The sequence below is a fragment of the Salvelinus namaycush genome, chromosome 25 (genome assembly GCF_016432855.1).
Source record: "Salvelinus namaycush isolate Seneca chromosome 25, SaNama_1.0, whole genome shotgun sequence".
Taxonomy (NCBI): domain Eukaryota; kingdom Metazoa; phylum Chordata; class Actinopteri; order Salmoniformes; family Salmonidae; genus Salvelinus; species Salvelinus namaycush.
Window position 1 is genome coordinate 4420706 of NC_052331.1, and position 26721 is coordinate 4447426.

Genomic DNA, 26721 nt, shown 5'->3' on the forward strand with positions numbered 1-26721 from the left:
TTTTTTGGCCCTGAATGACAGGTCGCCACTGCGTGAATATACTTTTATCATTCAATAAAATTTACTTGGGCTTGACCTGAGCTGTTTTCTGACTTATTTTATAGGTCTACTGATCTATTCAAAATAGCACATTAGTGTCCGTGGAAATGTAGGCCTACTGTCCCAGACAAGGGAGTTACTTACCATCACGTGTTCTGCATCAGGTTTGGGGTTCCATTTAATTTTCCAGTAAATTCAGAAAATACACTTTTTAATGCAGAAAAATACTATTCCAAATCCATGTCCAATTCCATGCTTTTCAATGAGGAACATTTGGAATTTGGTTTACTTTCTGCATTAACTGGAATTGAAATGGAACTGACTCCCAACCCTGCTCCACATACATTTTCTCATTCTAGTCTAGTCAAATTGTCTTCATATGGGTCTGCATCAGAATGTTATGAAGTAGACACCTCGATCATGGCATAGTTGTCCAACAAGAAAAAAAACATGACTCAATATACTGGGAATTCTTGCCTGTCATTATAATGGCCAGTTGAAAATCATCACCCAGTTGATTTCAGTTCAATACAACACAGCTCTTGGAGACAGGCCCTTTCTGTAAAAAAACAAAAAAAACATTCACTCTCATGTTTTAAATGAAAAAGTCTCTCTCCAGAATTGTCAACAGTAATGAGATGAAGACAAAGTGCTTGATGCTAAATATTTTATTAAGGCTTGATTTCTTCTAAAGGAAAAAATAAAAATAAACCAAGATTGGGTTTTAAAAACCTTACAGGTTACTCCCACTGATATAGCTATAGTGGTTTACTTGCAAGTCTATACGACGATAATTCCTTTGAATATTTTTTTGATTTGATTTGATTATTCTGTAGTAGATATCATTTATTTTAAAACCACAAACATGGCCCTCTTACAGAAATCATTTGACACGTGCGTGTAAGTCCTAAACAATTGGCATCACAACCATTCCATGCTTCTCGACCAAAAGAAAGGCAACAGTGATGCATGTCTATAGGGTAAAGTAGCTGTCTCCACTTGTCTTCTTTATCTATACTGGTGTGAAAGAGGACTGAAACACCATCCAAGGCATCCACCCATATGGCTCTAACACTGTGTTTTCACATTAGTGCAGATCAAGGAGAGGAAGGAAGTCACTTTAGACTGGAAGAATCTCAAATGCATACTCCTAGCGTCCCCTCTAGTCATCTCCTTCTCAGAACCCATTGGATGAGAAAGCCATAGGTCCCGCCCCTCTGACCTTCTCCAACGGGTTTTGAAGAGGCAAAAAGAGGACGAGTATAAAATTGAGATTCTCCCTAAATTGAGATGCACCCAGGGTGTCCCCTGTATAAGGTCATAGGTCATGTCTCCAGTCATACGAGAATTATACACTACACTGGCCAGGTAAAGGGGCAGCTACGCTACAGAGTACAGACAAAACCAACATCTGAGAAGGGACTGTGGTGACACAGACACAATCGAGCACCACACATCCAGCAAGTCGGGAACTGATCCACGCACATCGCAAGTTACACAACTTCATGAACACAAGAGACGAGTCCATGCTCGTGTACAGTGGAGCGACAGCATTCACATCCATGTCATTACTTTCATTAGCACTCTGTCCTGTCCAAGTGTTCACAGACACGTGGCATAAAATGACAGAAAACATTGAAAAGCAGTAAGCACTACTCGAAGGATTGTATGGTGTTTAAAGCTGGAATCCGTAGCTCCTTCTGCGATATTAAAACAAATACATTACTTCAAAACAATGAACACGGTTCGTTTCCCCTCATACATCAATGCACATCACTGCACCCGCGATAGTACGTACTCTTCTGGTCTGGTCTATGATGATATATGTTATCAAGGTGCTGTTGGATGCTTCGGTCCTTTCATAAACAAAATAACAACAAATGCGGCGCGGTTTCACCTAATGCAGATTCCAGCTTTAACCTGTTGACAGCCTGCATGATTACGCATTGTAGGCGATTAATTAGAGAGATACTTTCAATGTTCAACCCCCAATCAATCTCTTTCATATATTAATCAAATGACTCCATTCTAAAAGCACACACACATTTTCGGCAACAAGGAAAAACACAGAAAGCATATTTCGTTCTTGTTTTTTCTTTTTTTCTTACTCTTGATAGTAAATCAGTTACATTATTTGCAGGTTATACGTTGTAGGCTTTCTCCGTCACTATATGTTCCTAAGTTAAAGCTTAGCATTACAAAGGAAATTATAGATTTCAGTGCACCAGTGCACTTAGAAAGAAAACCCACCCAGATGATAGCTGTTGCAATGATACTTCACTGTACCGCAGCGCCTGGGTGCCATGGAGAACTCACTGAGCGCAGATTCATGACCGTCATGCTTGCACCATTACAACAAAGAAAACGGCTTGTTATTTCAATCATTTTTTCATTGTGCTCCTAAATAATTTCTTTGTGTGCTCCTACATTTTTCAACTAAAGCACACACGTGATCCTTGTAAAAAAAAATGTTTTAAGTCAGCGTAGAGCCCTGGATTTATAGCAAAACCACATTTTGAGAAGCAAAAAAAGTCAAACAAAACAAAAGATTAAGACAAAATGATGGCCAACGGACAATTAACCGAAGTGATTTTCCCAAAAAGAGCAACAAACAATTCATTCATATGTAGCAGTTTACGTCACATAATTAAAAAATCTTTTTAAAATGGTGAATGCTACATTTCTCTCAGACTGGCTTGAATACGTGAACAGAATCTCCCAATGATGAAACATACAAAACCGTCATTTATCAAAACAAACCAAAGTGGAGGGGTATGAGGGATGTCAAATTGTACAATTTTGGATTCAGATGGTGAGAGCTCCGTCATCCTGGAGGACACACATCAGTTACTTACTTCCCAGAGGCCTTTGCACTTACTCCTGTGAAATGTCCAGAGTCTGTGACTTCACACTATCCCTGATTTCTCCAGCACTGTCAGTTATTAAAGAGCAGTTATTCTTACATGTCATCAATAACTAGAAAATAACATATTAAGGCTCCAGAAAAGCAGCTTTCTGAACTGAAAATTGTCAATAGTAAGCCAAAAAATATAGACTTTGTTGATCTTGAATGAAAAATAGATAAACCATTGAAGTCTTATTAATTAATCGCACACAGTTCCAAGTCCGAAAATGTTGCCTTTGGGATCCTCCAACCCTGTTGGCACAGTTAAACCTCTGAAGCATGGCAACACCGCCCCCTAATGGACAAACAGGGGCAGGACACGGCAGTTCCTGATTGTACAGAAATATAAAGTGGCAGACATTCTCTTCTCCTTGGTGCTGTCAAACCCTGATTCAATTTGAGCAAGAGAAGGGAGGAAGGGGGCAGGAAAGGTCAAAACCAACCCAGTCTGACGAGAAAGAGTACATGACGGAGAGAACGTAAAAATCTAAGTCAATCAGAACTAAAACAGTGCAGTGGTGGTGGCTAGGTAATACATTAAATCAGCTTGTTATCCCTGCACAAGAGGTGGTGGGTGGTACCTGGAGCACAAAGCGCAAGTCTTAACGGCGGTGGCAGAAATTCACCAGGATTAAATATTTAAAAAAACAACTTATTTTTTCAAAATAAATTCTGAATTCTTCTGTCTTTGAAATCAAGTCCTAGTGTAAATGTGGATCAAGCCAAGGATAAATGTCTTCTACTGTTGTTTACTCCTGTTTTGGCACTCCTGTGGGGAGACAAGAGAAGGACATGAATAACATTCAAGAAGTACCCATTAAATAACACTCCATTAAATAAATCTAAACCACGACAGTCACCAAAATGGATTCCAGTTAAGAGACAGGTACCTGATCCAGTCGAGACCGGTTCTGGATGGGTGCAGGTGGCTCAAAGACCTGACAGCAGGAGTAGAGGGAGAGAAGAAGAGGTGGCAGTCAAGCACACAGTTGCATAGATATAAAGCAACTTCTTATGGACATTTATTGAAGGGATATGAGAGGCTCGAAACTGATCATGATAAGCATACCATTTTCATATTCGCCAAGATGATGACAAATGACAAAATGTCAATGAATCAAATGTCTTTTACCAACAACAAAGGACAGCATTTGAAACAGGTAAAAATCAATATAACTTCATGGGAGGTTGTTCAGCATCCATAAAGCCTAGGAGTGGATGGACTGGATTTAACCAGACCAGCGTATCTAACCCACCTTGCGCACCTCCTCCTCCTCCTCCTGCCTCTTCTCATAGTGGGAGAAGTCATCGAAGATGGAGGTGGTGTGCTTGTAACCCTTGATGATCTTCAGCACCTGCTTGGCCTTCTCCAGAGGCACTTCCTGGGTGTCCCGGGAGTTGGTCACCGGCTTGTTGTCGTTGTTCTCCAGGCGGATGTGGCGCAGCTGGCTGTTGGGCACGTCCTTCACAAACAGCCAGTCCACATCAAACTTACCCTTCCACTTGTCCTGCGCCCACACGCCAGCGCTAGTGCCGTAGTCCACGGGAGAGCGCATCTCTGCCACGCCGCAGAAGTGGCCACTGCCGTTGACGCTAAACAGCAGGTAGACGGGTCCCTTGAAGTTGAGGCCGCGGAAGGCCCCGTCCAGGCGCTTGTTGCCGTGCTCGGTGCTGCACCAGATGGAGTACTTGATGGAGCGGTGGATGTCGTCCTCAGAGTAGCTCTTGATGATGAACACGCGGCCGTTCTTCAGGTTCCACTCAAACTCCCTGGGGTTGTAGCTGTGGGCTGCACGCAGCTTCTCCAGCACCGGGTGGTTCTCTGCTCCACCGGGTACCATACTGGCAGGACCGAGGGGGGCACCGTTACCCCCGCCAACTACGGCAATCATACTGCCACCATCCATTCCGGCCCCTACCTGCCCGTAGCTGAAGTTACGGTTGCGCGGGGCAACCCAGCGGGTCTGGGGTGGTGGGGTTTGGTTCTGGTAGGGTTGAGGGGGCTGGTGCTGTAAGGCCATGGGCTGGATCTGCTGCTGCACCAGGGACTGGGGAGGGGGCTGCATGGGGTGACCAAGTGGCATGCTCATAGCCTGCTGCATGGGGGCTTGGGCCACTTTATTCACAGGCCCCTTGTTGTCCCAGGTGCCGATGTCCATGTTGTGTTTGATGGGCGGAGGGGGCAGGGCTCCCCCAGGGCTGGACATGCCTGGTGTCATCTTGGCCTTCAGCTGCTGGGGCTTGGCCGGCTTACTGGCAATGGCCGCCCATGATGTGGGCTTGGGCAGGGGCATACCGATGGGCGTACCCCCGTTCCCCTGCGCCACCGCCGGCGGTCCACCAATCACAGAGCCCACAGCCTTGACCCCTGACCCCTGGCCTGTGATGTCACCACCGATTTTTAGGCCCACCATGCCCTGCTCCAGGCTGTTCATGCCTGGGGCCTTGTTGATGGTGTCGCTGTGGAAGCCTGTCTGGCTGTCAGGCACCAGGGTGCCCCCCAGGGAGCTGGGAGGGTAGCTATAGCTACCCCCGTATGAGCTCTGAGTCTGCTGGCCCTGGGAGCCACTGGTGCCCCAGGTGGAGAAGGTCGGGTTCTCAGGGAAAAAGTTAAAACGATGGGGGTAAATACTGTTCCCAAGCCCTCCAGGCTGGCCAAACATGGTGTCGGGCATAAAGTGGTGGTCTCCATTGCTCAAGGGTCCGTAGGGGGTGAGGTAAGGGATGGGGGGGTCTCCGCCGGTGGACCAAGGGGCCTCGTTGAGGGGGTAGGGGAAGCCGATGGAGGGGGCGTAGTAGCTGGACAGGTAGGGGTCAGTCATGGACTGGTAGCTGTTGCTCTGTGGAGGTAGAACAACGACATCAATAATCTAGGACAGTGATGTAAAAATATGTTTCATTTTGTCTTTTGGTGTTTGCTTAACATTGTGCAACACTAATAAACAGCAGTTCACAAAACACTCGGCTAGTAAATGGAGAACAAATATAGGTCTGGGAATTGTCAGGGACCTCACGATACAATATCATTACAATGCTTAGGTGCATTGTTCTATATGTACTGCGATTCTATACTGTGATTTTATTACGATTTGATGTTCCACACATACTGCTCACTATATGTCTGCTGCAGAGAGACAAGAGAGAGCAGGAGAAAATTAGTTTTGATCAGTTATTGAAATAAAAGTGATGAAAACATGTTGGCTCAACATTTCAAAAGATATAGAACAAGTTATAGGATGAAAAATACAGGAGTTATGGCGCAGGTACAGCTGAAAGATTATAGGGTCCCCTAGGAAACCCTTGTCAACACTTTGGTTCCTACCCTGTTACAATAAGTCCTCCCCGGCATTTTCATTCATTGTCATGCCAAACAACACTGTGTTCAAAGTGTCCACTATTATATTCTAACTATAGAATTATAATAAACGTTTATTTCCATGATTCCAACAGGTCACCCAAGTGTTTTGCTATGAATCACAAGTCAAATTGCAATTGCCACATTTGGTTAAAAATGAGGCCTAGTATTTTTGCCCGTATCGTGGCAGTGTGGAAATTATCTCAAATGAGTGCAGGAAATGCAGGAAATTATTTTAGGTTGAAGTTGAACGGTATAAAACAATCAGAATGAAGACCCATTGGGGCCTCCCGGGTGGCGCAGTGGTCTAGGGCACTGCATCGCAGTGCTAACTGCGCCACCAGAGTCTCTGGGTTCGCGCCCAGGCTCTGTCGCAGCCGGCCGCGACCGGGAGGTCCGTGGGGCGACGCACAATTGGCATAGCGTCGTCCGGGTTAGGGAGGGTTTGGCCGGTAGGGATATCCTTGTCTCATCGCGCTCCAGCGACTCCTGTGGCGGGCCGGGCGCAGTGCGCGCTAACCAAGGGGGCCAGGTACACGGTGTTTCCTCCGACACATTGGTGCGGCTGGCTTCCGGGTTGGAGGCGCGCTGTGTTAAGAAGCAGTGCGGCTTGGTTGGGTTGTGCTTCGGAGGACGCATGGCTTTCGACCTTCGTCTCTCCCGAGCCCGTACGGGAGTTGTAGCGATGAGACAAGATAGTAATTACTAGCGATTGGATACCACGAAAATTGGGGAGAAAATGGGATAAAAAAAAGAATTAAAAAAAAGGAAAAAAAAAAAGAATGAAGACCCATTGAAATAATTTAGAATATATGTGTTGCCACCCAATGGTCACACACACTACTCATAAAGCAAACGTGTAATTGTATTATTCTAAAACATAAAATACTGTCATTACCGTCCAATTTGTAAAAATACCGTGATAGGATATTTTGGTCATGTCGCCCAGCCCTATATAATATAATAATAATAATATAATATACCGTGTCTTCAGAAAGTATCATATTTAGAGTTCCCACTTCCTCAGGTGGTGAATAATATACCGTGTCTTCAGAAAGTATCATATTTAGAGTTCCCACTTCCTCAGGTGGTGAATAATATACCGTGTCTTCAGAAAGTATCATATTTAGAGTTCCCACTTCCTCAGGTGGTGGATAATATACCGTGTCTTCAGAAAGTATCATATTTAGAGTTCCCACTTCCTCAGGTGGTGAATAATATACCGTGTCTTCAGAAAGTATCATATTTAGAGTTCCCACTTCCTCAGGTGGTGAGTAATATACCGTGTCTTCAGCAAGTATCATATTTAGAGTTCCCACTTCCTCAGGTGGTGAATAATATACCGTGTCTTCAGAAAGTATTCACACCTCTTGACTTATTCCACTTTGTTACGTCTTATTCTAAATGGATTAAAATAATGATCTCAACCATATACAGAGCATTCGGAACGTATTCAGACCCCTTCACTTTTTCCACTTTGTTACGTTACAGCCTTATTCTAAATGGATTAAATACATTCTCCTAATCAATATACACACACACAACACCCCATGACAAAAATGTTATATCATTTACATAAGTATTCACACCACTGAGTCAACACACGTTACAGTCACCTTTGGCAGTGATTACAGCTGAGTCTGAGGTAAGTCTCTAAACAGCTTTGCATACCTGGATTGTACAATATTTGCCCACTATTATTTAAAAAATGATTCAAGCTCTGTCAAATTGGTTGTTAATCATTGCTAGACAACCATTTAAGTCTTGCCATAGATTTTCATGCAGATTTAAGTAATCTTGGCCACTCAGGAACAATTACTGTCATCTTGGTAAGCAACTCCAGTGTATATTTGGCGTTGTGTTTTAGGTTATTGTCCTGCTGAAAGGTGAATTCATCTCCCAGTGTCTAGTGGAAAGCAGAATGAACCAGGTTATCCTCTAGAATTTTGCCTGTTCTTAGCTCTATCCCATTTCTTCTTTATCCTGAAAAACGACCCAGTCCTTAACAATTACAAGCATACCCATAGCATGATGCAGCCACCACTATGCTTGAAAATATGGAGAGTTGTACTCGCTAATGTGTTTTATTGGATTTGCCCCAAATTTGTGTTCAGGACAAAACATTTTGCTCTGCCACATTTTTTGCAGTATTACTTTAACGCTTTGTTACAAACAGGACACGTTGTTTTATTTTTTTTATTCTCTATAGGCTTCCTTCTTTTACTCTGAGTAACTACAATGTCGTTGATCCATCCTCAGGTTTCTCCTATCACAGCCATTACACTCTGTAACTGTTTTAAAGTCACCATTAGCCTCATGGTGAAATCCCTGAGCGGTTTTCTTCCTTTCCGTCAACTGAGTTAGGAAGGACGCCTGTATCTTTGTAGTGACTGGCTGTATTGATACACCACACAAAGTGTAATTAATAACTTCACCATGCTCAAAGGGATTTTCAAAGTCAGCTTTTATTTTTATTTTTTAAACACATCTACCAATAGGTACCCTTCTTTGTGATGCCTTGGAAAACCTCCCTGGTCTTTGTGGTTGAATCTGTTTGAAATTCATTGCTTGACTGAGGGACCTTACAGATAATTGTAGGTGTGGGAGTACAGAGATGAGGTAGTCATTCAAAAATCCTGTTAAACACTATTATTGCACAAAGTGAGTAAATGCAACTTATGTGACTGAAGCACATTTCTACTCCTGAACTTATTTAGGCTTGACATAAGAAAGGGGTTGAATACTTAGAATCAAGACATTTTTTATTACATTTGAGAAAATAATTCTAAAGTACAACAAAAAAATTATCCACTTTGACATTATGGGGTACTGTGTTTAGGCCAGTGACAAAAAAAATCTAAATGTAATCCATTTTAAATTCAGGCTGCAACACAAACAGATGTGGAAAAAGTCAAGGAGTGATACTTTCTGAAGACACTGTACATAAGCCACCAGACACGCCACTTCACCCAAACCAGAAACACATTTAATGCGTCGCTCAGTTATGCATAGAAAGAACCATGTCATCATGGAATGGTCTGCCACCAGAGGTTACTCAGGAAAACTCATAAAAAAATACAAAAACTGTCACAAAAAAATATATTGTATCACAGCACCTCTCCTTTTTCTAAACATCTCATTTAACTGCACTGTATATTTAAAAAAAAAAGTAATCTATATGAAGTGTGTAAATAGTATTTTTGTTGTCTCTTGATGTCTTTCCAATATACCACTCTTATTTTTAAGAAGAAAAAAAAAACATTGTGAATTTAAAGTAATATCTACTGTTGTTCTTGTTTATAACTTTTCTGTACTTTGTCATGCATTTGTATATTTCATGCGGACACCAGGAAGAGTAGCTGCTGCATGTGCAGTAGCTAATGGGGATGCTACTAAACTAGCTCAGGGGTGTTCAAATCTTACCCTACGAGGTCCGGAGTACTGATGGTTTCTACCAGAGATGATTCATTATGCATCTTGACCAGATACTTTAGTGGCCGCTCTAACAAGGAAAAGAAAGTTCTTCAAAAATGGATGGCAGTCGGGAGGATGCAAGATCAGATGGGACCATTCCAGCCAATGAGATGGCAGATACGTGTGTCAAGAACAGGCAACCGTTTCCATTAGTTAACACAGCCACAAAGTCAAAATAGGCTATATAGTAAAAATGTATGAAAACAAAAATTAACCTTAACTTAAGGTTAGACATAAGGTTAGCAGTGTGGTTCAGGTTAGGATTGAAATCACATTTTAAGAGAAATTGTAGAGTCAGGATTAACAACTTTGTGGCTGTGGTAACTAGTGATGACACCGATACAAAGTGTTTTTTCTCAAATTTGACAGGATGTCACGTGTCCTACTTATACCAGTACACTCGTAACAACCTAATCATTACGAAACCATGATTCGATCATATAACCCATTCAACCAAATTCGACACTGACCTCCATACAAAAACACATCGCTTGGTGAACAACAGGCCACCTGCTGGAGACAAAAAAACAGACCCCTCTCTGTTTTTACCTGATAATAAATGCCTTGTCTCCCAGGTCTGAATCAGTCCCTGATTAGAGGGAAAGAATTTTAAAAAGCACAGGATATGGCTTCGAGGGGTCATTTCTAGAAGGGATGCAGCTAAGGTCAAAGTGAGATCAAAAGTTGCACGTTCGAGTCAGGTGGGGGAGAATTTGTGCATTTTCCCTAATCGTTTTCCTAACCTTAACCTAATTCTCCTAACCTGCTGCGTAAGTTTTCCTAACATGCAACGAAAAGTCACTTTTGACATTAGCGGCATCCCATCCAGTCAAAACCGCATTGAGGTCCAGATTTGAATTTGAGGGGCCTTGCCCACGTTAGGGAAATGTGAAACCTTGATTCAAAGACTTAAGACCTTAAATAAAAGACCAACCCGTCACTGAAAACGATGTATACAAATGGAGAGTAACCAACTGCAGCTTCGACACAAAACACCGCCACGTAAATTCAAAGACACAAAAATGCCGTGCAGATATTGAATAATAAGAAACTGGAAACATTATCCCATAAAAGACTGGTCAGCATTATCACCTGCGGCCAGTCACGCACCTGGGTTGATTGGCCAGTGAGGTACGGCTCAAAGTCATTGTCGTGGACAGTCTCCTTCTGATGCAGTGAACCATTTTGCACTGAAACGACAACACACAGGAGTTAGAATTTTGGACAGAAAGAGTGAGCAAGGGTTCCTTTCTCAACAATAACAGGTGAGTGGCACTGCACCGTCAGTTAGGTGAAGGGCATTTTGAAGTCTGCTTAGTGGTAAAGCCAGCCTTTCTTAACACTGTCACTCAGCTCAGACACCAGGGGGATAAGCATGCAGGCTACGCCAGCTCCCGCGGAATAGGATTTTAGAAGTGACGTCTTTATGTTGTTACTTATTGGTAATGCCGTCTTTGGTGTGCTTATCAATGCACAAGCAACTTTCCCCACCCCGACATACATTGCATGAAGTTTAAAATGCATTGTAATTACTAAATGTGTAATATTTTCACATCACTATTTTTTCCCACAAAAACATTTCATTAAATATTTAAATCAGTCGTCTTCCTCAAATGAAGGGGATGATAACTCAATCTTTGCTAGAGGGAAGGAATCTGATTTCACTGGTCCTCAACCTGCAGCACAGTCATTTCATTCAAGGGAGTTAGCCTTGAGTTAGTCCGCACTGGAGCAGGATAGTTCTGAAGGATTCGTTGCCATAGAAATGGCTCTAGCTAGAAAGTGAGCCACATTCATATGACTGAATATCCGAGCTGAACTCACTAGACCTAAGTTAACCTCGCTAACTCCTCAAACCTGCTTCGTAGGACACCTCTCTGGCCCTTGCTGAGAAACAAGTAGTAACCTGGAAGTGAATCAGGCTGTGACCTCAAGGCCCGTGCTGTGTGTCACTACCTGCCTGTTCTGCCAGCCTCTCAATGTCTAACACACAATTAAAGGCTAGTCACAACAACATAATCAACACCCGTCAACGTCACAGCAGTGAATAATCAGTGAGTCACTAAATGTGTGTGTGTAATAAATCTCTCCTGTTTAAGTGTCCATGTTAAAGTCAACTCATCCAGAGGGTATTGAATTTTTTTCACTAACTCAGACCAAACAAATGATGCAAATTAGGTTTTTGACTATCCTTTATTTAGCTAACTGACATGCAAAAGGTACTAGACTAGCCAAACTACACTATATATAGACATACGTATGTGGAGTGATGAGTCACACCTCACCATCTGCCAGTCCAACAGACGAATCTGGGTTGGCGGATGCCAGGAGAAAGCTACCTGTCCCAATGCACAGTGCCAACTGTAAAGCTTGGTGGAGGAGGAATAATGGTCTGGGGCTGTTTTCATGGTTCGGGCTAGGCCCCTTAGTTCCCGTGAAAGGGACATTTTAATGCTACAGCATACAATGCCATTCTAGATGATTCTGTGCTTCAAACTTTCTGGCAACAGTTTGGGGAAGGTCTTTTCCTGTTTCAGCATGACAATGCCCCCGTGTACAAAGCGAGGTCCATACAGAAAAGGTTTGTCTAGATCAGTGTGGAAGAACTTGACTGGCCTGCACAGAGCCCTGCCCTCAACCCTTTCGAACACCTTTGGGATGAATTGGAATGCTGATTACGAGCCAGGCCTAATCCCCCAACATCAGTGCCCGACCTCTTGTGGCTGAATGGAAGCAAGTCCCAGCAGCAATGTTTCAACATCTAGTGGAAAGCCGTCCCAGAAGAGTGAAGGCTGTTATAGTAGCAAAGGGGACCAACATATTAATTGCAATGATTTTGAAAGGAAATGTGCGACGAGCAGCTGTCCACATACTTTTGGTTGTGTTGTGCATCTCTAGATCGCGCCCTACACTGTCTAGATCAGATACATTTCATGTAGGGGGAAATCTGTAACTTGGTGCAGTTGACTAAAGATCATCTGTCACCTTATTTTTTATTTAACTAGGCAAGTCAGTTAAGAACAAATTCTTATTTACAATGACGGCCTACCCCGGCGAAACACTAACGACGATGGGCCAATTGTGCGCCGCCCTATGGGACTCCCAATCACGGCCGGTTGTGGTACAGCCTGGATTCAAACCAGGGTCTGTAGTGATGCCTCTAGCACTGAGATGCAGTGCCTTAGACCGTTGCGCCACTTGGAAGCCCTTATTTTAGGCTGTGTTTGTGGGAGAACCCTCTGAGGAAAGTGTTCTAAATGGACCCAAAGAGATTCTATATGGAACCCAAAGGGATTCTTTAAAGCGTTCCCCGCAGGAACAGCCAAAGAAGCCTTTTAGGTTCTAGGTAGAATCTTTTTTTCTAAGATTATCTACATGGCTGTTTTTAATTCAGGTTAGAGATAGGCCTATTTGATTGAAAAGCCTATGTGAAATGCAATGATTCTTACCTTTAGATGCTTGTCCCTTTGATCTCTGCATCATGCCCGGGGGAAACAAACATACATGTTAGGCTTTCAAAGGGAGCTTCACCAAACAAGGACTAGATAACTAATTAGCCAACTGATATGCTAACTTAACTAACGTTAGCTGACCAGTTAGCTAGCCATGATAAGGCTAACATTAGCTAGTTAAAAGTTGTGGCTATGTAACACTGTGGGAGAATCCCATCTGCTGGTTAGCTTTCCGGCTAAACGCATAGCCTAATATGACTAACTAGCTAGCGGTAGTTACGATCAAGCAACGTAAACGTTGCAAGCTGGCTAGCTTCCTAGCTAGATATGGCTCGTTACATATTTAGCCAACTTCAAATGTTAACCAATGACCCATTTACATTTGACTTTATAAGGTTAGTTAACGTTAAACACCGGATTTCTTAACAAGTTAGCTAGCAAGCTAATGTTCACTAGCAAATAGCTTGTTTTCCCTCAAAAACAATGTATCAACCTATGCAACTTGGCTTGCTTGACAACAAACTACCCGTCAAAATTCAAAGCGTTGGCTAGTTTAACGTTAGACGTGAAATAAGTCTGAAACGTAAATAGCTAGCCAATGTTAGCTAGTTAACGTTAGTTAACAGATTAGCTAGCTACCGCCGGGCGAGATGCATCGTCATGCCTACCTGAGGGTCAATGCTTGTGGCGGACATAATTCATCAAGTAAGTCCCTGGATTCGCACGGAGCCTAGCTGGTCACTATAATGTATCTGGGGCCCCGGGTTTCGATTGTTCTCAGCTCAGTTAACGTTAGCTAAAGTGTTTTTCCGCTACACGTAGTTAGCTATCCCCAGTTCAACTTCCACAGTTCAAGTCTCAGTCTTATAGGGTCCGAATGTCCAAAGGTAAACAAGTCCGGATATTATTTCCAGATCTCCACAGAATGTTGTTATTGGATCCGGTACAATACTTGTCCACGGTTGAATCTTTAGCGTCTTTTTTTTGTTTCACTCCAGAGATCCCTCCTCGGTTAGCGACAGGCCCTGTACACTTCCCCCAATGGCTGCTCCATCCGGGTTCTAGACAGGGCACTACGTCAGCGACACCGGTTTCTTGAGAGGAGGTGGCGGTGAACCACCGCTGCGAGGTTAGAATGAATTTAATACCATTGACAAATTCCTATTTTTATTCGATGGGGTTTAACGGTGGTTGGCATCCAATGTTATTGGTGCATTACCGCCACCAGCTGGACGGCGTGTAGAATAAGAAACAACCAAAACAATTATGTTAAAGGGGGAACACGACATCACACAAAATAAAACACGTCAACTAAAAAAAAAATAGTCCACTCCAAAATACATCCCTACACAGGCTCAGGGGCCTGTGATGGGGCTACATTCACCAACATAATTTCTTGCACGGCCTCGTCTGTGAAACCATGAAGAACCAAAAAACGTACAGCGGCATTCACAATCATTCCAATTTTGTTAGACCTCTTCTCTGCTTGTGCTGTACAGTTCATGACGATTGCAATAAATAATACAAAGTCCACCATTTTAACATGTAGATTTTCACTATCGCTCGGTTGAGGAGAAACCTTCACTGGTCGTGGTGGCTCTACTACCATTGCTTCTTCCCCGCCACTCGTTCCTTACAACTTTCTAACCGCCTCCAGATAGGGGACACGCTGGACACTCCTTACCCGTGCCAACTTATTCTCCTTCACCCTTCAACAGCGCACTCCAAGAATTCAGGCGCATGTTCACCTCCACAGTTGCAGCATTTCCCTTCATCTGGCATACGATCTTCCCTTCTGCACACACTTGACACATTACCAAATATTTTACATTCATGACACTGAAGGGGTTTGTGCACAAAAGCTCTTACAGGGTATCACATGAATCCTAACTTTATATGAGAAATCAAAGCAAATGTTATTTGTCACATGCACAGAATACAACAGGTGTAGACCTCACAGTGAAATGCTTACTTACAAGCCCTTCACCAACAATGCAGTTTTAAGAAAAGACCCCCAAAAAGTAAGCGATAAGAATAACAAATGATTAAAGAGCAGCAGTAAATAAGAGGGTACCAGTACAGAGTCAATGTGCGGGTGCACCGGTGTGGAGGTAATTGAGGTAATATGTACATGTAGTTAGAGTTATTAAAGTGACTATGCATAGATAATAACAAAGAGCAGCAGCAGCGTTCCAGAGGGGAGGGCGGGGGGGGGGGGGGGGGGGGGGGGCTATGCAAATAGTCTGGGTAGCCATTTGATTAGCTGTTCAGGAGTCTTATGGCTTGGGGGTAGAAGCTATTTAGGAGCCTCTTGGACCTAGACTTGGTGCTCCGGTTCCGCTTGCCGTGCGGTAGCAGAGAGAACAGTCTATGACTAGGGTGGCTGGAGTCTTTGACAATTTTTAGGGCCTTCCTCTGACACTGCCTGGTATAGAGGTCCTGGATGGCAAGAAGTTGGCCCCGGTGATGTACTGGGCCGTACGCACTACCCTCTGTAGTGCCTTGCGGTCTGAGGCCGAGCAGATGCAATATCAGGCAGTGTTGCAACCCATCAGGATGCTCTCGACGGTGCAGCTGTAGAACCTTTTGAGGATCTGAGGACCAAATCTTTTCAATCTCCTGAGGGGGAATAGGTTTTCTTGTGCCCTCTTCACGACTGTCTTGGTGTGCTTGGACCATGTTAGTTTGTTGGTGATGTGGACACCAAGGAACTTGAATCTCTCAACATGCTCCACTACAGCCTCGTCGATAAGAATGGGGGCGTGCTCGGTCCTCCTTTTCCTGTAGTCCACAATCATCTCCTTTGTCTTGTTCACGTTGAGGGAGAGGTTGTTGTCCTTGCACCACACGGTCAGGTCTCTGACCTCCTTCCTATAGGCTGTCTCATCATTGTCTGTGATCAGGCCTACCACTGTTGTGTCATCAGCAAACTAAATGATGGTGTTGGAGTCGTGCCTGGCCGTGCAGTCATGAGTGAACAGGGAGTACAGGAGGGTACTGAGCATGCACCCCTGAGGGGCCCCCGTGTTGAGGATCAGCGTGGCGGATGTGTTGTTACCTACTCTTACCACCTGGAGGCGGCCCGTCAGGAAGTCCAAGATCCAGTTGCCGAGGGAGGTGTTTAGTCCCAGGGTCCTTAGCGTAATGATGAGCTTTGAGGGAGCTATGGTGTTGAATGCTGAGATGTAGTCAATGAATAGCATTCTCACATAGTTGTTCCTTTTGTTCAGGTGTGAAAGGGCAGTGTGGAGTGCAATAGAGATTGCTTCATCTGTGGATCTGTTGTTGCGGTATGCAAATTGTAGTGGGTCTAGGGTTCGATCTTAGTCCTGTATTGATGCTTTGCCTGTTTAATAGTTCGTCGGAGGGCATAACGGGATTTGTTATAAGCTTCCAGGTTAGAGTCCTGCTCTTTGAAAGCGGCAGCTCTACCCTTTAGCTCAGTGCAAATGTTGCCTGTGGCTTCTGGTTGGGGTATGTACGTACAGTTGCTGTGGGGACGACGTCTTCGATGCACTGATAAAGCCAGTGACTGATGTGATGTACTCAATACCATCGGAAGAATCCCGGAACATATTCCAGTTTGTGCTAGCATAACAGTCCTGTAGTTTAGCATCTGCTTCCTCTCACCACGTTTTTATAGACCGAGTCACTGGTGCTTCCTGCTTAATAGGGCTAGGCGTCCCATTAGCAGGACAACTTCAGGTGAAACTGGAGGGCGTGCAATTCAAATAAATAATCACAAGAATTATGGATATTAAACATTTAGGTACATAATAAGTGTTTTATATCGGCTGAAAGCTTAAATTCGTGTTAATCTAACTGCACTGTCTAATTTACAGTGGCTATTACAGTGAAAGCATGCCATGTGATTGTTTGAGGACGGCGCCACACATCAAAATATTTTTCGACCGGCACAGGTTTCATAAATTCACAAATAGCTATTAAATATTCACTTACTTTTTGAAAATCTTCCTCTCATTTGTCATCCAAAGGGTCCCAGCTATAACATGTAGTGTCATTTTGTTAGATAAAATCCTTCTTTATATCCCGAAAAGTCTGTTTGGTTGGCGCTATCGATTTGAGTAATCCACTCGTTCAACATGCAGAGAAAGGAATCCAAAAATCTACCCCTAAACTTTGTTTCAACAAGTCAAAATAAGTTTCTATCAATCCTGAGATACCCTAAAATGTAATCAAACTATAACATTTCTTACGGAAAGAAGTATGTTCAATAGGAAACCGATTTTAGCAGGTGCGTCCTGTCTTCATAGCGTGCGCAAACACGAATTTCCAAGACTGTGTCCCTGTACTAAAACTGATATTTATTATTCATTTTGGAAGTTACAAGCCTGAAACCTTGAACATAGACTGCTGACACCCTGTGGAAGCCATAGGAATTGCATCCTGGGAGCTAATTTCCAGTATGCCCTTATACTTGCCATTGTAAGAGCATGGTCTCTCAAAAACAAATATCCGGTTGGTTTTTCTTTGGATTTTCTCCTACCATATCTATTGTATTATATTCTCCTACATTATTTTAACATTTCTACAAGCTTCTAAGTATTTTCTTTCCAATGGTACCAATTATATGCATATCCTGGCTTCAGGGCTTGAGCAACAGGCAGTTTACTTTCGGCACGTCATTCAGGAAGAAATTGAGAAAAAAGGGACCTAGCCCTAATGACATTATTTCTTGTATGCTGGAATCAGGAGGATAGAATTATGGTCAGATTTGCCAAATGGAGGATGAGGGAGTGCTTTGTACGTGTCTCTGTGTGTGGAGTAAAGGTGGTCTAGAATTTTTTTCCCTCTGGTTGCACATTTAACATGTTGATAGGAATGCACCCTGATCACAAGGCACCCTGATCTCCGCGAAGTCTCTGTTTCCTTCTCCAGCGATTTAACGGGGATCTGGGCCTGGTCAGGTGTCTGCATTATATCCCTCCCGTCAGACTCATTGAAGAAGAACTCTTGGTCCAGTTTGAGGTGAGCAATCGCAGTTCTGATGTCCAGAATCTCATTTCGGTCATAAGAGACGGTAGCAGCAACATTATGTACAAAACAAGTTACAAACAATGCGTAAAAACAAAACAAAATAGCACAGTTGGTTAGGAGCGTATAAGACGACAGCCTTCCCCTCAGTGCTCTCTTCATCAAAGAACAGTAGCATGGATGAAGTGAACTTCTTTCCTCTGTCCACCATACAGGTCATTCGCACCAACCACTCCATCGATGTCTTCAGTTATATCCTCTGCCTTTATTTCTTGCGCCACCACAGAAATAACCCCCTTGATAGGCGCCCTGCTACGAAAATCTAAGCAGAAAACATTCCTCTCCGATATCTTTTTGAGTCTTAACACACGCTTCTTCTGCTCCGCAGAGTCTCACCTACTCCACACTTTCTTCCAACACATTCCAGATTTTCCTGGAGACGTTAGACGGATTTCCCAAGTAGCATTCATCCAAAACCCTGACTCCGACCAAAAACAAGTCTAGCGGTTTCCTATTTTCCAACATAGCTTTACTTCTCTTGTTTCCCTTTTTCTTCGCAACTGTAAGCCACTCATTCTCACTTTCTGTACTCTTAGCTTCACCCGACTCACTAGCAGTTTCAATCAAAACCTCAGTTTCCTCCGTCTTCCGTCCACAGCCAGTGCGCAAACACGTACTGTACACCCAGTGACAAGTTATGGAAAGTGTATGAACATGTAGCCCTCTGCAAAACATGTGCGATACATGACAATGAGGGGCAATCATTTCAAGAAATAGTTCAATGTTACTGTTGTTGTGATAGACACCAAGACAGATACAGGAGTCGCATTCAGACACTGGCAATGTTCCTTCTAATTTGCGGGTGTGCAGCCCCCCCTCGGACTTTCGCAAAGATGCGCGAGATTGAACTTCACTCAATTTTCTACAGTTTTCCTCTTTAGTTAACACTCTCAATGTTTCGCTCTACTGTGGGAATTGTGATCAAAACAACGCAATATTAGCCACTTTCAATGTAATATACCAAAACAAAACGAACTTTGCAAGATGGCAGAGCACATTGGAGTAATATTCTATTGCATTGACAGGCACGACTCAGACCCGTACTCTACACAGACCGGTGCACCATAACCAATCAGAGCTGCAGTAGGCCTACGTATATGCAAATAGACATAGCCATATATGGGTCTGTGCCATTTACTTTGAACTGGGAAACAACAAATATGGCGAAAGTGGACGATGAAGTGGATTCTGAATCAAATAGCAGGAGAATCAAGGAGATTTGGAGAATTGTCCAAAAGAATGGAAAACAGAGCAAAGTAGTGTACAGTGATGAGAATGACCCTTCGTATCCAGTAGGAGTACGGTTTGATAATGAGGAGCAGCTGGGCAGAGTACCAATCTGGAAGAAACCATTTGAGTTATCCAAACTGGTGGAGAAAGTACTGGGTAAAGTGAAAGCTGTGAAGATCACGAGAGCCGAGCTTGTTTAGAATTTTTTATGCATTTGAAGTCGGAATTTAACATACACTTAAGCCAAATACATTTAAACTCAGTTTTTCACAATTCCTGACATTTAATCCAAGAAAAAATGTGTTGTCTTAGGTCAGTTACGATCAGAACTTTATTTTAAGAATGTGACATGTCAGAATAATAGAAGAGAGAATTATTTATTTCGGCTTTGATTTCTTTCATCACATTCCCAGTGGGTCAGAAGGTTACATTTTCTATAGGATTGAGGTCAGGACTTTGTGATGGCCACTCCAATACCTTGACTTTGTTGTCCTTAAGCCATTTTGCCACAACTTTGGAAGTGTGCTTGAGGTCATTGTCCATTTGGAAGACCCATTTATCTCCGGTATTGAACGTACTACATTCCATCTTAAATTGTATTGTTTATTTACATATTAGGGTCTTTGAGGATTGATTAGAAACGTTGCTTGACTTGTTTGGACGAAGTTTATTGGTAACTTTTGGGATTCCTTTGTATGCATGTTGAACGAGTGGATTACTGAATCAAACGCGCCAACTAAGCTGACTTTTTTGGGATATAAAGAAGGACTTTATCGAACAAAACGACCATTTGTTGTGTAGCTGGGACCCTTGGGATTGCAAACAGAGGAAGATCTTCAAAGGTACAGTAAGTGATTTATTTTATCGCTATTTCTGACTTTTGTGACGCCTCTGCTGGTTTGGAAAATGTTTTTAATGCTTTTGTATGCGGGGTGCTGTCCTCAGATAATCGCATGGTATGCTTTCGCCGTAAAGCCTTTTTAGAAATCTGACAAAGCGGTTGGATTAACAAGAAGTTAAGCTTTTAAATGATGTAGGACACTGGTATGTTTATGAATGTTTAATATAAAAAATGTTGTATGTTGAATTTCGCGCTCTGCAATTTCACCGGATGTTGTTGAGGTGGGTCACTAGCGCCCCATCTAGCCCAAAGAGGATTACTAAGAAGGTGGACTTTGTGGCCTTTATAGCCATGGTGATTAATAGCACTGCCAAGGTGGAGACAAGGTCAATGAAGATGGATATCATTGTGGATGTGACGGAGCGGTTCCTGGGACTGAAAGATCTCTCGGTGGTGAGAGTTTTGTTTTTGTCAATGTAATATTATTATTTGGGTGGATAAAGTTAGTTTCCCTATCACATATGGATTTTCCTTTTACCTTTTTTTTTTTTTTTTACCCGTCCAGTTGTTGGAGGCAATACACCATTTTGGGATGTAGTCCACCATAAAACCAACAGAAGAAGAAGAAGAACTGGACTGACTTTAGGCTACATTATGAGTGGTGGCGAGTAGATGTGCTTGTTTTGAGATCAAAGTGAGAGCTGTGTGTAGCCATGTATGCACATTTGTTCATATTATTTGCTAGTTAAAATGAGTTATTAGCCCAGTTATAGCTAATTTCTAGTCAATGGGGGAGTGGTTGCTTCCAACAAGAGCACAAAATGTGTAGATTTCTATCCATCTTTGAAAAGCACGTCAGGTTAATAGCTTTTTTTATATCTTAAAGAGGAAGTGTTGTATTTTGAGACGTCTTGAATAAGCTACGTAGCCCATAGGCAGAGCGTAGCATAATTTGTCTGATTCTCTGTAATAATGGTATGGGAAAAATAAATACTTTTATTTTGTAAAGTGGTTTCTTGCATCAAACAACCTCCTTCATAAACATAATTTTTTTTCAAAAGTCTCATGGAATGTAGGCATTGAACACTACACATTGACTACTACTGTGGCTGAATGATAGAACAGCTATTTGCATATGAAAATGTTATGGAATGTGTTTTTCTCCATTTGTTTTTAATGGTAGGCCACTCTGATAGAACTACCTGGCCACTGTTAAAACTGTAACTTAAAGCGATATCAGACCTCAGGCTAAGCCCCAGATGCAGACAGTTCAAAGTAACAAAAGCTTATTACAAAAACAGGGGGCAGGCATACGACAGGTCAAGGGCAGGCAGAGGTCAGTAATCCAGAGCAGAGTCCGAAAGGTACAGAACAGGAGCAGGCAGGCTCAGGGTCAGGGCAGGCAGAGGTCGGTAATCCATGGTAGTGTCACAAGGTACAGAATGGGAGGCAGGCTCAGGGCAGGCAGAATGGTCAAAACCAGGAAACTGAAGAAAAAAACAAGACTAGAGAGAAAACAGGAGTACGGGAAAACCGCTGGTAGGCTTGACGAGACAAGACGATCTGGCAACAGACAAACAGAGAACACAGGTATAAATACACAGGGGATAATGGAGGGGGTGGCGACAAGCACAAAGACAGGTGAAACCAATCAGGGTGTGATGAGCGGTTACAGCAGCAAATGTGCACCAGAAGTTGCACAGAATTTTTGCGTTCAAGTTTGTGCTCAGCAGACCTGAAATATGTTCAGTGGCAAAACATTTTTTGAGGGAACATTGGTGTCACGACTTCCACCGAAGGTGGCTCCTCTCCCTGTTCGGGCGGCGCTCGGCGGTCGTCGTCACCGGTCTACTAGCTGCCACCGATTCCTTTTTCTTTTCTGTTAGTTTTGTCTTGATTGTTTTCACCTGTTACTTATTTGTTGTTAATTATTGGCCTATTTAAACGTCCAGGGCCCGCCTTCTTTTGTGCGGGCTTGTTCTCACTGTCACTGGTGAGATTGTTGTGCTTACGTATTTTGCTGTCTGTTATTTTCCCTGGTTTTGGGGACATACCTGTTTTTGGGTATTTTTCCCTGTTTGTTGGCTAGACCCAGCTTAATAAATGTATGCATTGGAAGCATTGCTCTCTGCGCCTGAATCCACACCCACCACTCCTAGCTATACGTGACAATTGGACTTAGGGCTTCAGTAAAAAATGTATTTGCCTAGGCTAGGCCTAAATCAATATGCTGATAAAACCCTTGGCCTAACAGATTTTTATTGGAAAAGTAATACATGTGGGCCAATGACAAGTCTAATTCCATGGTGAGCCATGCAAACTGTAGAATTTGAGTAAATTGGCTTAAGGCCTAAATCTGCAACAACAAAGATCTGAGGGATGGACCCTAGATCCCCGGCTATAAATCCTTGTCTGGCAGTGAAACAGTTCATTCAGCCTCATTTACTACCTTTTAAAAAAACATAGCTGATATGGCTGACTTGTTTAAACAAATGTGGTTTCTACTGACAATTGAGATGTACAAACTATGGCATAAGGAGACGACAAGCAGATAAGAGGCAATCGGTAATTTCGATTAAGACATTAATGAGCGAGCTATGATGGACATAGTCAATATAACTATTTGTTCAGTACTTTTGAAATGTACAGTGACAGAATTCAAAACATGGACCATTCTTACAGTATTCTCCCTGTACACCAAGTCATAACCGTTGGATAAATAAAGGGGGCATATAAGCAGACAATGAAAGCTCTTACAATATTTGATGATGAAATTTCTCTAAAACAGGCTATAGGCTACATGTGCACCACCAAGTCTGAACAGTAGGCAAAATTAGGAGGGGAAACGGACCAAATTATTAGGGTGAGGCACATGGGCTACTAACAGCTTACTACACAACATACACTTAGTATTACTTTCTTTGCTACAGTGTACATATCTCTCTGGCATAACATTTATGCAATACATTTTTGGACTCACCTTGTTGTGCTATGCTCACTTGAGCAGCAAGGTGGCGCGGCGGTCCTTCGTGTGCAAATTTTGTCATCAAACTTTGTCATCAAAGTGTGGTATTCTCTGGATTTATGGTGCTTCAAGACAACTGGGAACTCTGAAGAAAACAAGGTTGAATCATGATGACGTCAGTGATCTTCAGATTGGCGCTCTAGAAAGAGGCCACAGTTTCCGACTTGCAATTCCGGGTTGGATGACCGTTCAAAATGTATTTTCCCAGTCAGAGCTCGTTTTTTCCCGAAGTTCCCAGTTGTCTTGAACTCACTGAAATCAGATTTCCCAGTTCTGAGTTTCCAGTTGTTTTGAGCGTATCATGCTGGATTGACACCATGGCCAATGTTGAATGTTTATCCTTTTAAGCTTGGAAAAGAGACCCTTAAACCCAGACTTTGGACCACACACCCACTCCACTGAATAGCAGGCTAATGCTTACTTTGCAATGCTTGCAGTTAGCCACTGACTCCTTACAAACCACTCATTGTTGAATTTGCGATTTCCAATGTTTATGTCCAATGGCCGATGAGCACCGATAGGTTTTATCTATAATTTCTCTTCATTAATTATCTTCATATGACAAGGATTAAAAAGGATTTGCCAGTAGATTGTCGACTTAATTTAATATGATGACTGCTAGCATGCTAGCTAAGATCAGTCCAATCAAAGCTGCTGTAGTTATAACGTGATTTGACATCTATCTATCTGTGGCCAATGACCTTGAGCCTTCTTGGATGGGCACTTCTAATGTAACTCTATGGCAGTACCTAAGGGGCTTAAATTTTCGTGCTCTACCCTTAGATTTGGCGGTGACGTAGTGTCCCCATGAGTGACAGAACACTGAGCCAATCACGGCGCAACTAGAGAACATTACCAACCCCTACGCTCCGTTTTTTCCACTGGCTGTCCCACCACCACAGAAAGCACTGAACTAGGCTGAAACACCTGCATTTTGGAGCTGCCTTATGCAAGAAAGCAAAAAAGAGACGAAGCTTGTATGTGGCTTTATAAACTCAATTTTTTTAACAATGTTTGCAAGCTGATATGTGACACGTATCAATACCAAAATAACATGCAAAACAGGCATCCCCCCCCAAAAATAAGTCTAGCAAGCAACATAGTTCTGGGCGTGGCTGGTGCTGAATCGAGGTGAGCGCTTTTCTCCATGATGGATCGCATAGCTGTCCATTTGTGCGCTCTGTTCACAACAGTCTATTCCTAGGCAGCAAGTGAGTTTCAAGTTTTTGAGTTTCAAGTTTGAAGCTTACAATTTATCCTACCATTTCTACCGATCTGCGTAATAGTTATGATTTTCATATGCGCACTTCCGTGGAACAGTTCCATTTCAATAATAACGTTTTTGTTTCTCAGAATCGTTTTCATGTGGTTAATAATACAAATCGGAATTAAAATGAGAGAAATCTAAAAGTAAAAATTCCACTGATGCGAGAGCACCAGCCTCTGCCATAGGGACACATTGATTCACCGTAAGCCATTGGTGGCTAAAGAAATGAGCCCGTGGAACTAAGAGAAATCTTAGGCCAATGTAGCAGTAGGACTATAACTTCCGTTGTCAACTAAGTAAAAATACATGAAGTTGACAAATTAAAACTGAAAATATCCTGATGAAAATGCAGGTTCTTTCAGTCACATTCATCTCTTTACTCCGCCTGTTTGCCTCCCTCTTTCTATCACTATCGCAAGTGAAGTGCAACATTGTATCAAATCAATCAACTGGGTCTGGCCCAATGACTGTATACTGTATATGAGGGTCAGGTCTGAAGCTGTTGCTAGTGAACTTGCAACACTGTATCATATAGCCTATTCTGTGCCCTCAGAGTTTCCCACACCAGCTCCGGACAGACACAGCTGTTTTTGCGCAAAGAGAAATGTGTTCAGGTTTCCACTGGATATATGGGATCCTCAGAGCATGAGATTGTGCTCTTTCACACCGAGGCCTGTTGATTATCGAGGAGGATAGTGTTGGAAAGACCTTTCAAATAGGCTACTGTGAGGAACTATTATCATTCACATGTAATACAAAAAAATGATTTTGTTGACTTATTGTGTGAGGTGAAGAAAAAATGATTTTGTTGACTTATTGTGTGAGGTGAAGAAACAATGAAGCTCAGTTTATTAGTGGTGGTGATACGTGCAGCAGGTCAGCTAGCCTACTTGCATGCGTGCTCATGCGCGTGCGCCCCGTCAACATTAAGAGGACAGAGAAACCAGACACGTCCATTGCTCACATGGAGTGCTCCAAACAAAATACAATGACAAAATAAAAAAATGATGGTAGGAAATAAACCAAAACTTGTTTCTCACAAGTGTAGCAGGCTGTGAACTCTGCAACCAACTTTCCACTCAGAGAATGAGAACATAAATGACTGTAGGCCTAATTAATCCACGCATGAACAGAAATGTATGTCACCAAATGATGGGGATTAACGGTAAATGTACTACTGGTGACAAATGTAATGAGGAGTTGATCAAAATAGAGAATCAATGGGCAAACAATTAGTACAATAATACAATGAATCTGCAAGAATTGGTGTGAGACAGCTGAGCACATTAGGGAGAGCTACTCGCATTCTGGAAAGAGACATGCCAATATCTTCACCACATACCCCCCCCCTTCTTCTTGTCTCAACATTTCAAATTATACTCAAGACATTATCTTCTCACATATTTTATATGCATTGCTTTTCAGTCACAGACGCATCTCAATAATCAGCGAGGCATTCTCGTGACATCCCCAGCAGTAAAAGTTGAGCTTCATTTTCAAAAAGACAAGTGAAGTCGCTTTCGAATGATATGTCACTTTCTATTTTCTGACCGAAATTGATGGATTTAGGTACCACTTAAGCTCCCCAAAACAACCGCTCAGAGTTTAACAGCTTAACCCTGACCTTAACCCTAACCCTAAGCACCCCTAGCCTAGCTACTGTTAGCCACCTAGCTTACATTAGCGTTAGCCACCCAGTCACCTAGCTAACGTTAGCCACAACAAATTGGAATTCGTAACATATAATACACTTTGCAAATTCGTAACATACGGTACGAATTGCAATTCGTAACATATTGTACAAATTGCAATGTGTAACATTTCATAGGAATTGTAATTCGTAACATATTATACGAAATGTGTGATGGACATCTATAAATTAATACATACCATACGAAACGTAACATATCATACTAATTGGAGTGTTCCAGATTTACATTTACTACATCATGTCTACCCCTGAGTACAGGTTGTAGCTGCGAGGTTTGACCGCATGGGACTGACTGCTTTCTGGCATCTGTTGAGTGAGTTCTGGAAGGCTGCCCGACGTGCCTTACTGCGCAATCCCTTCATACAGC

The 26721-nt window shown here is 42.7% G+C and overlaps 1 protein-coding gene across 3 annotated transcripts; it reads right to left on the reverse strand.

Annotated features, from left to right (window-relative positions):
* Positions 1 to 692: 692 nt before the first annotated feature.
* On the reverse strand, positions 693 to 14311 carry LOC120020139 (YTH domain-containing family protein 1-like). 3 transcript variants are annotated; one of them, XM_038963610.1, is made up of 6 exons: positions 13894 to 14311; positions 13223 to 13247; positions 10866 to 10963; positions 4201 to 5784; positions 3835 to 3882; positions 693 to 3713 (listed from the first exon to the last, which is right to left on the reverse strand). In XM_038963610.1, the coding sequence occupies exons 1-6, from the start codon at positions 13918 to 13920 to the stop codon at positions 3684 to 3686; spliced, it is 1812 nt and encodes a 603-aa protein (XP_038819538.1). In that variant the 5' UTR covers positions 13921 to 14311; the 3' UTR covers positions 693 to 3683. The 3 variants fall into 3 exon arrangements, with proteins under 3 accessions (XP_038819538.1, XP_038819539.1, XP_038819540.1); XM_038963611.1 differs by having other exon boundaries at positions 10884 to 10963; positions 13894 to 14309; XM_038963612.1 differs by lacking the exon at positions 10866 to 10963 and having other exon boundaries at positions 13894 to 14310.
* Between the last annotated feature and the right edge of the window lie 12410 nt (positions 14312 to 26721).

Bases quoted from the DNA above. Each gene is read 5' to 3' on its own strand.
- LOC120020139 (XM_038963610.1), bottom strand. From the start codon at position 13,920: ATGTCCGCCACAAGCATTGACCCTCAG. The intron at 13,248-13,893 runs GTAGGCATGACG...GGCATGATGCAG, and splicing joins CCACAAGCATTGACCCTCAG to AGATCAAAGGGACAAGCATC. The intron at 10,964-13,222 runs GTAAGAATCATT...TTGTCGTTTCAG, and splicing joins AAAGGGACAAGCATCTAAAG to TGCAAAATGGTTCACTGCAT.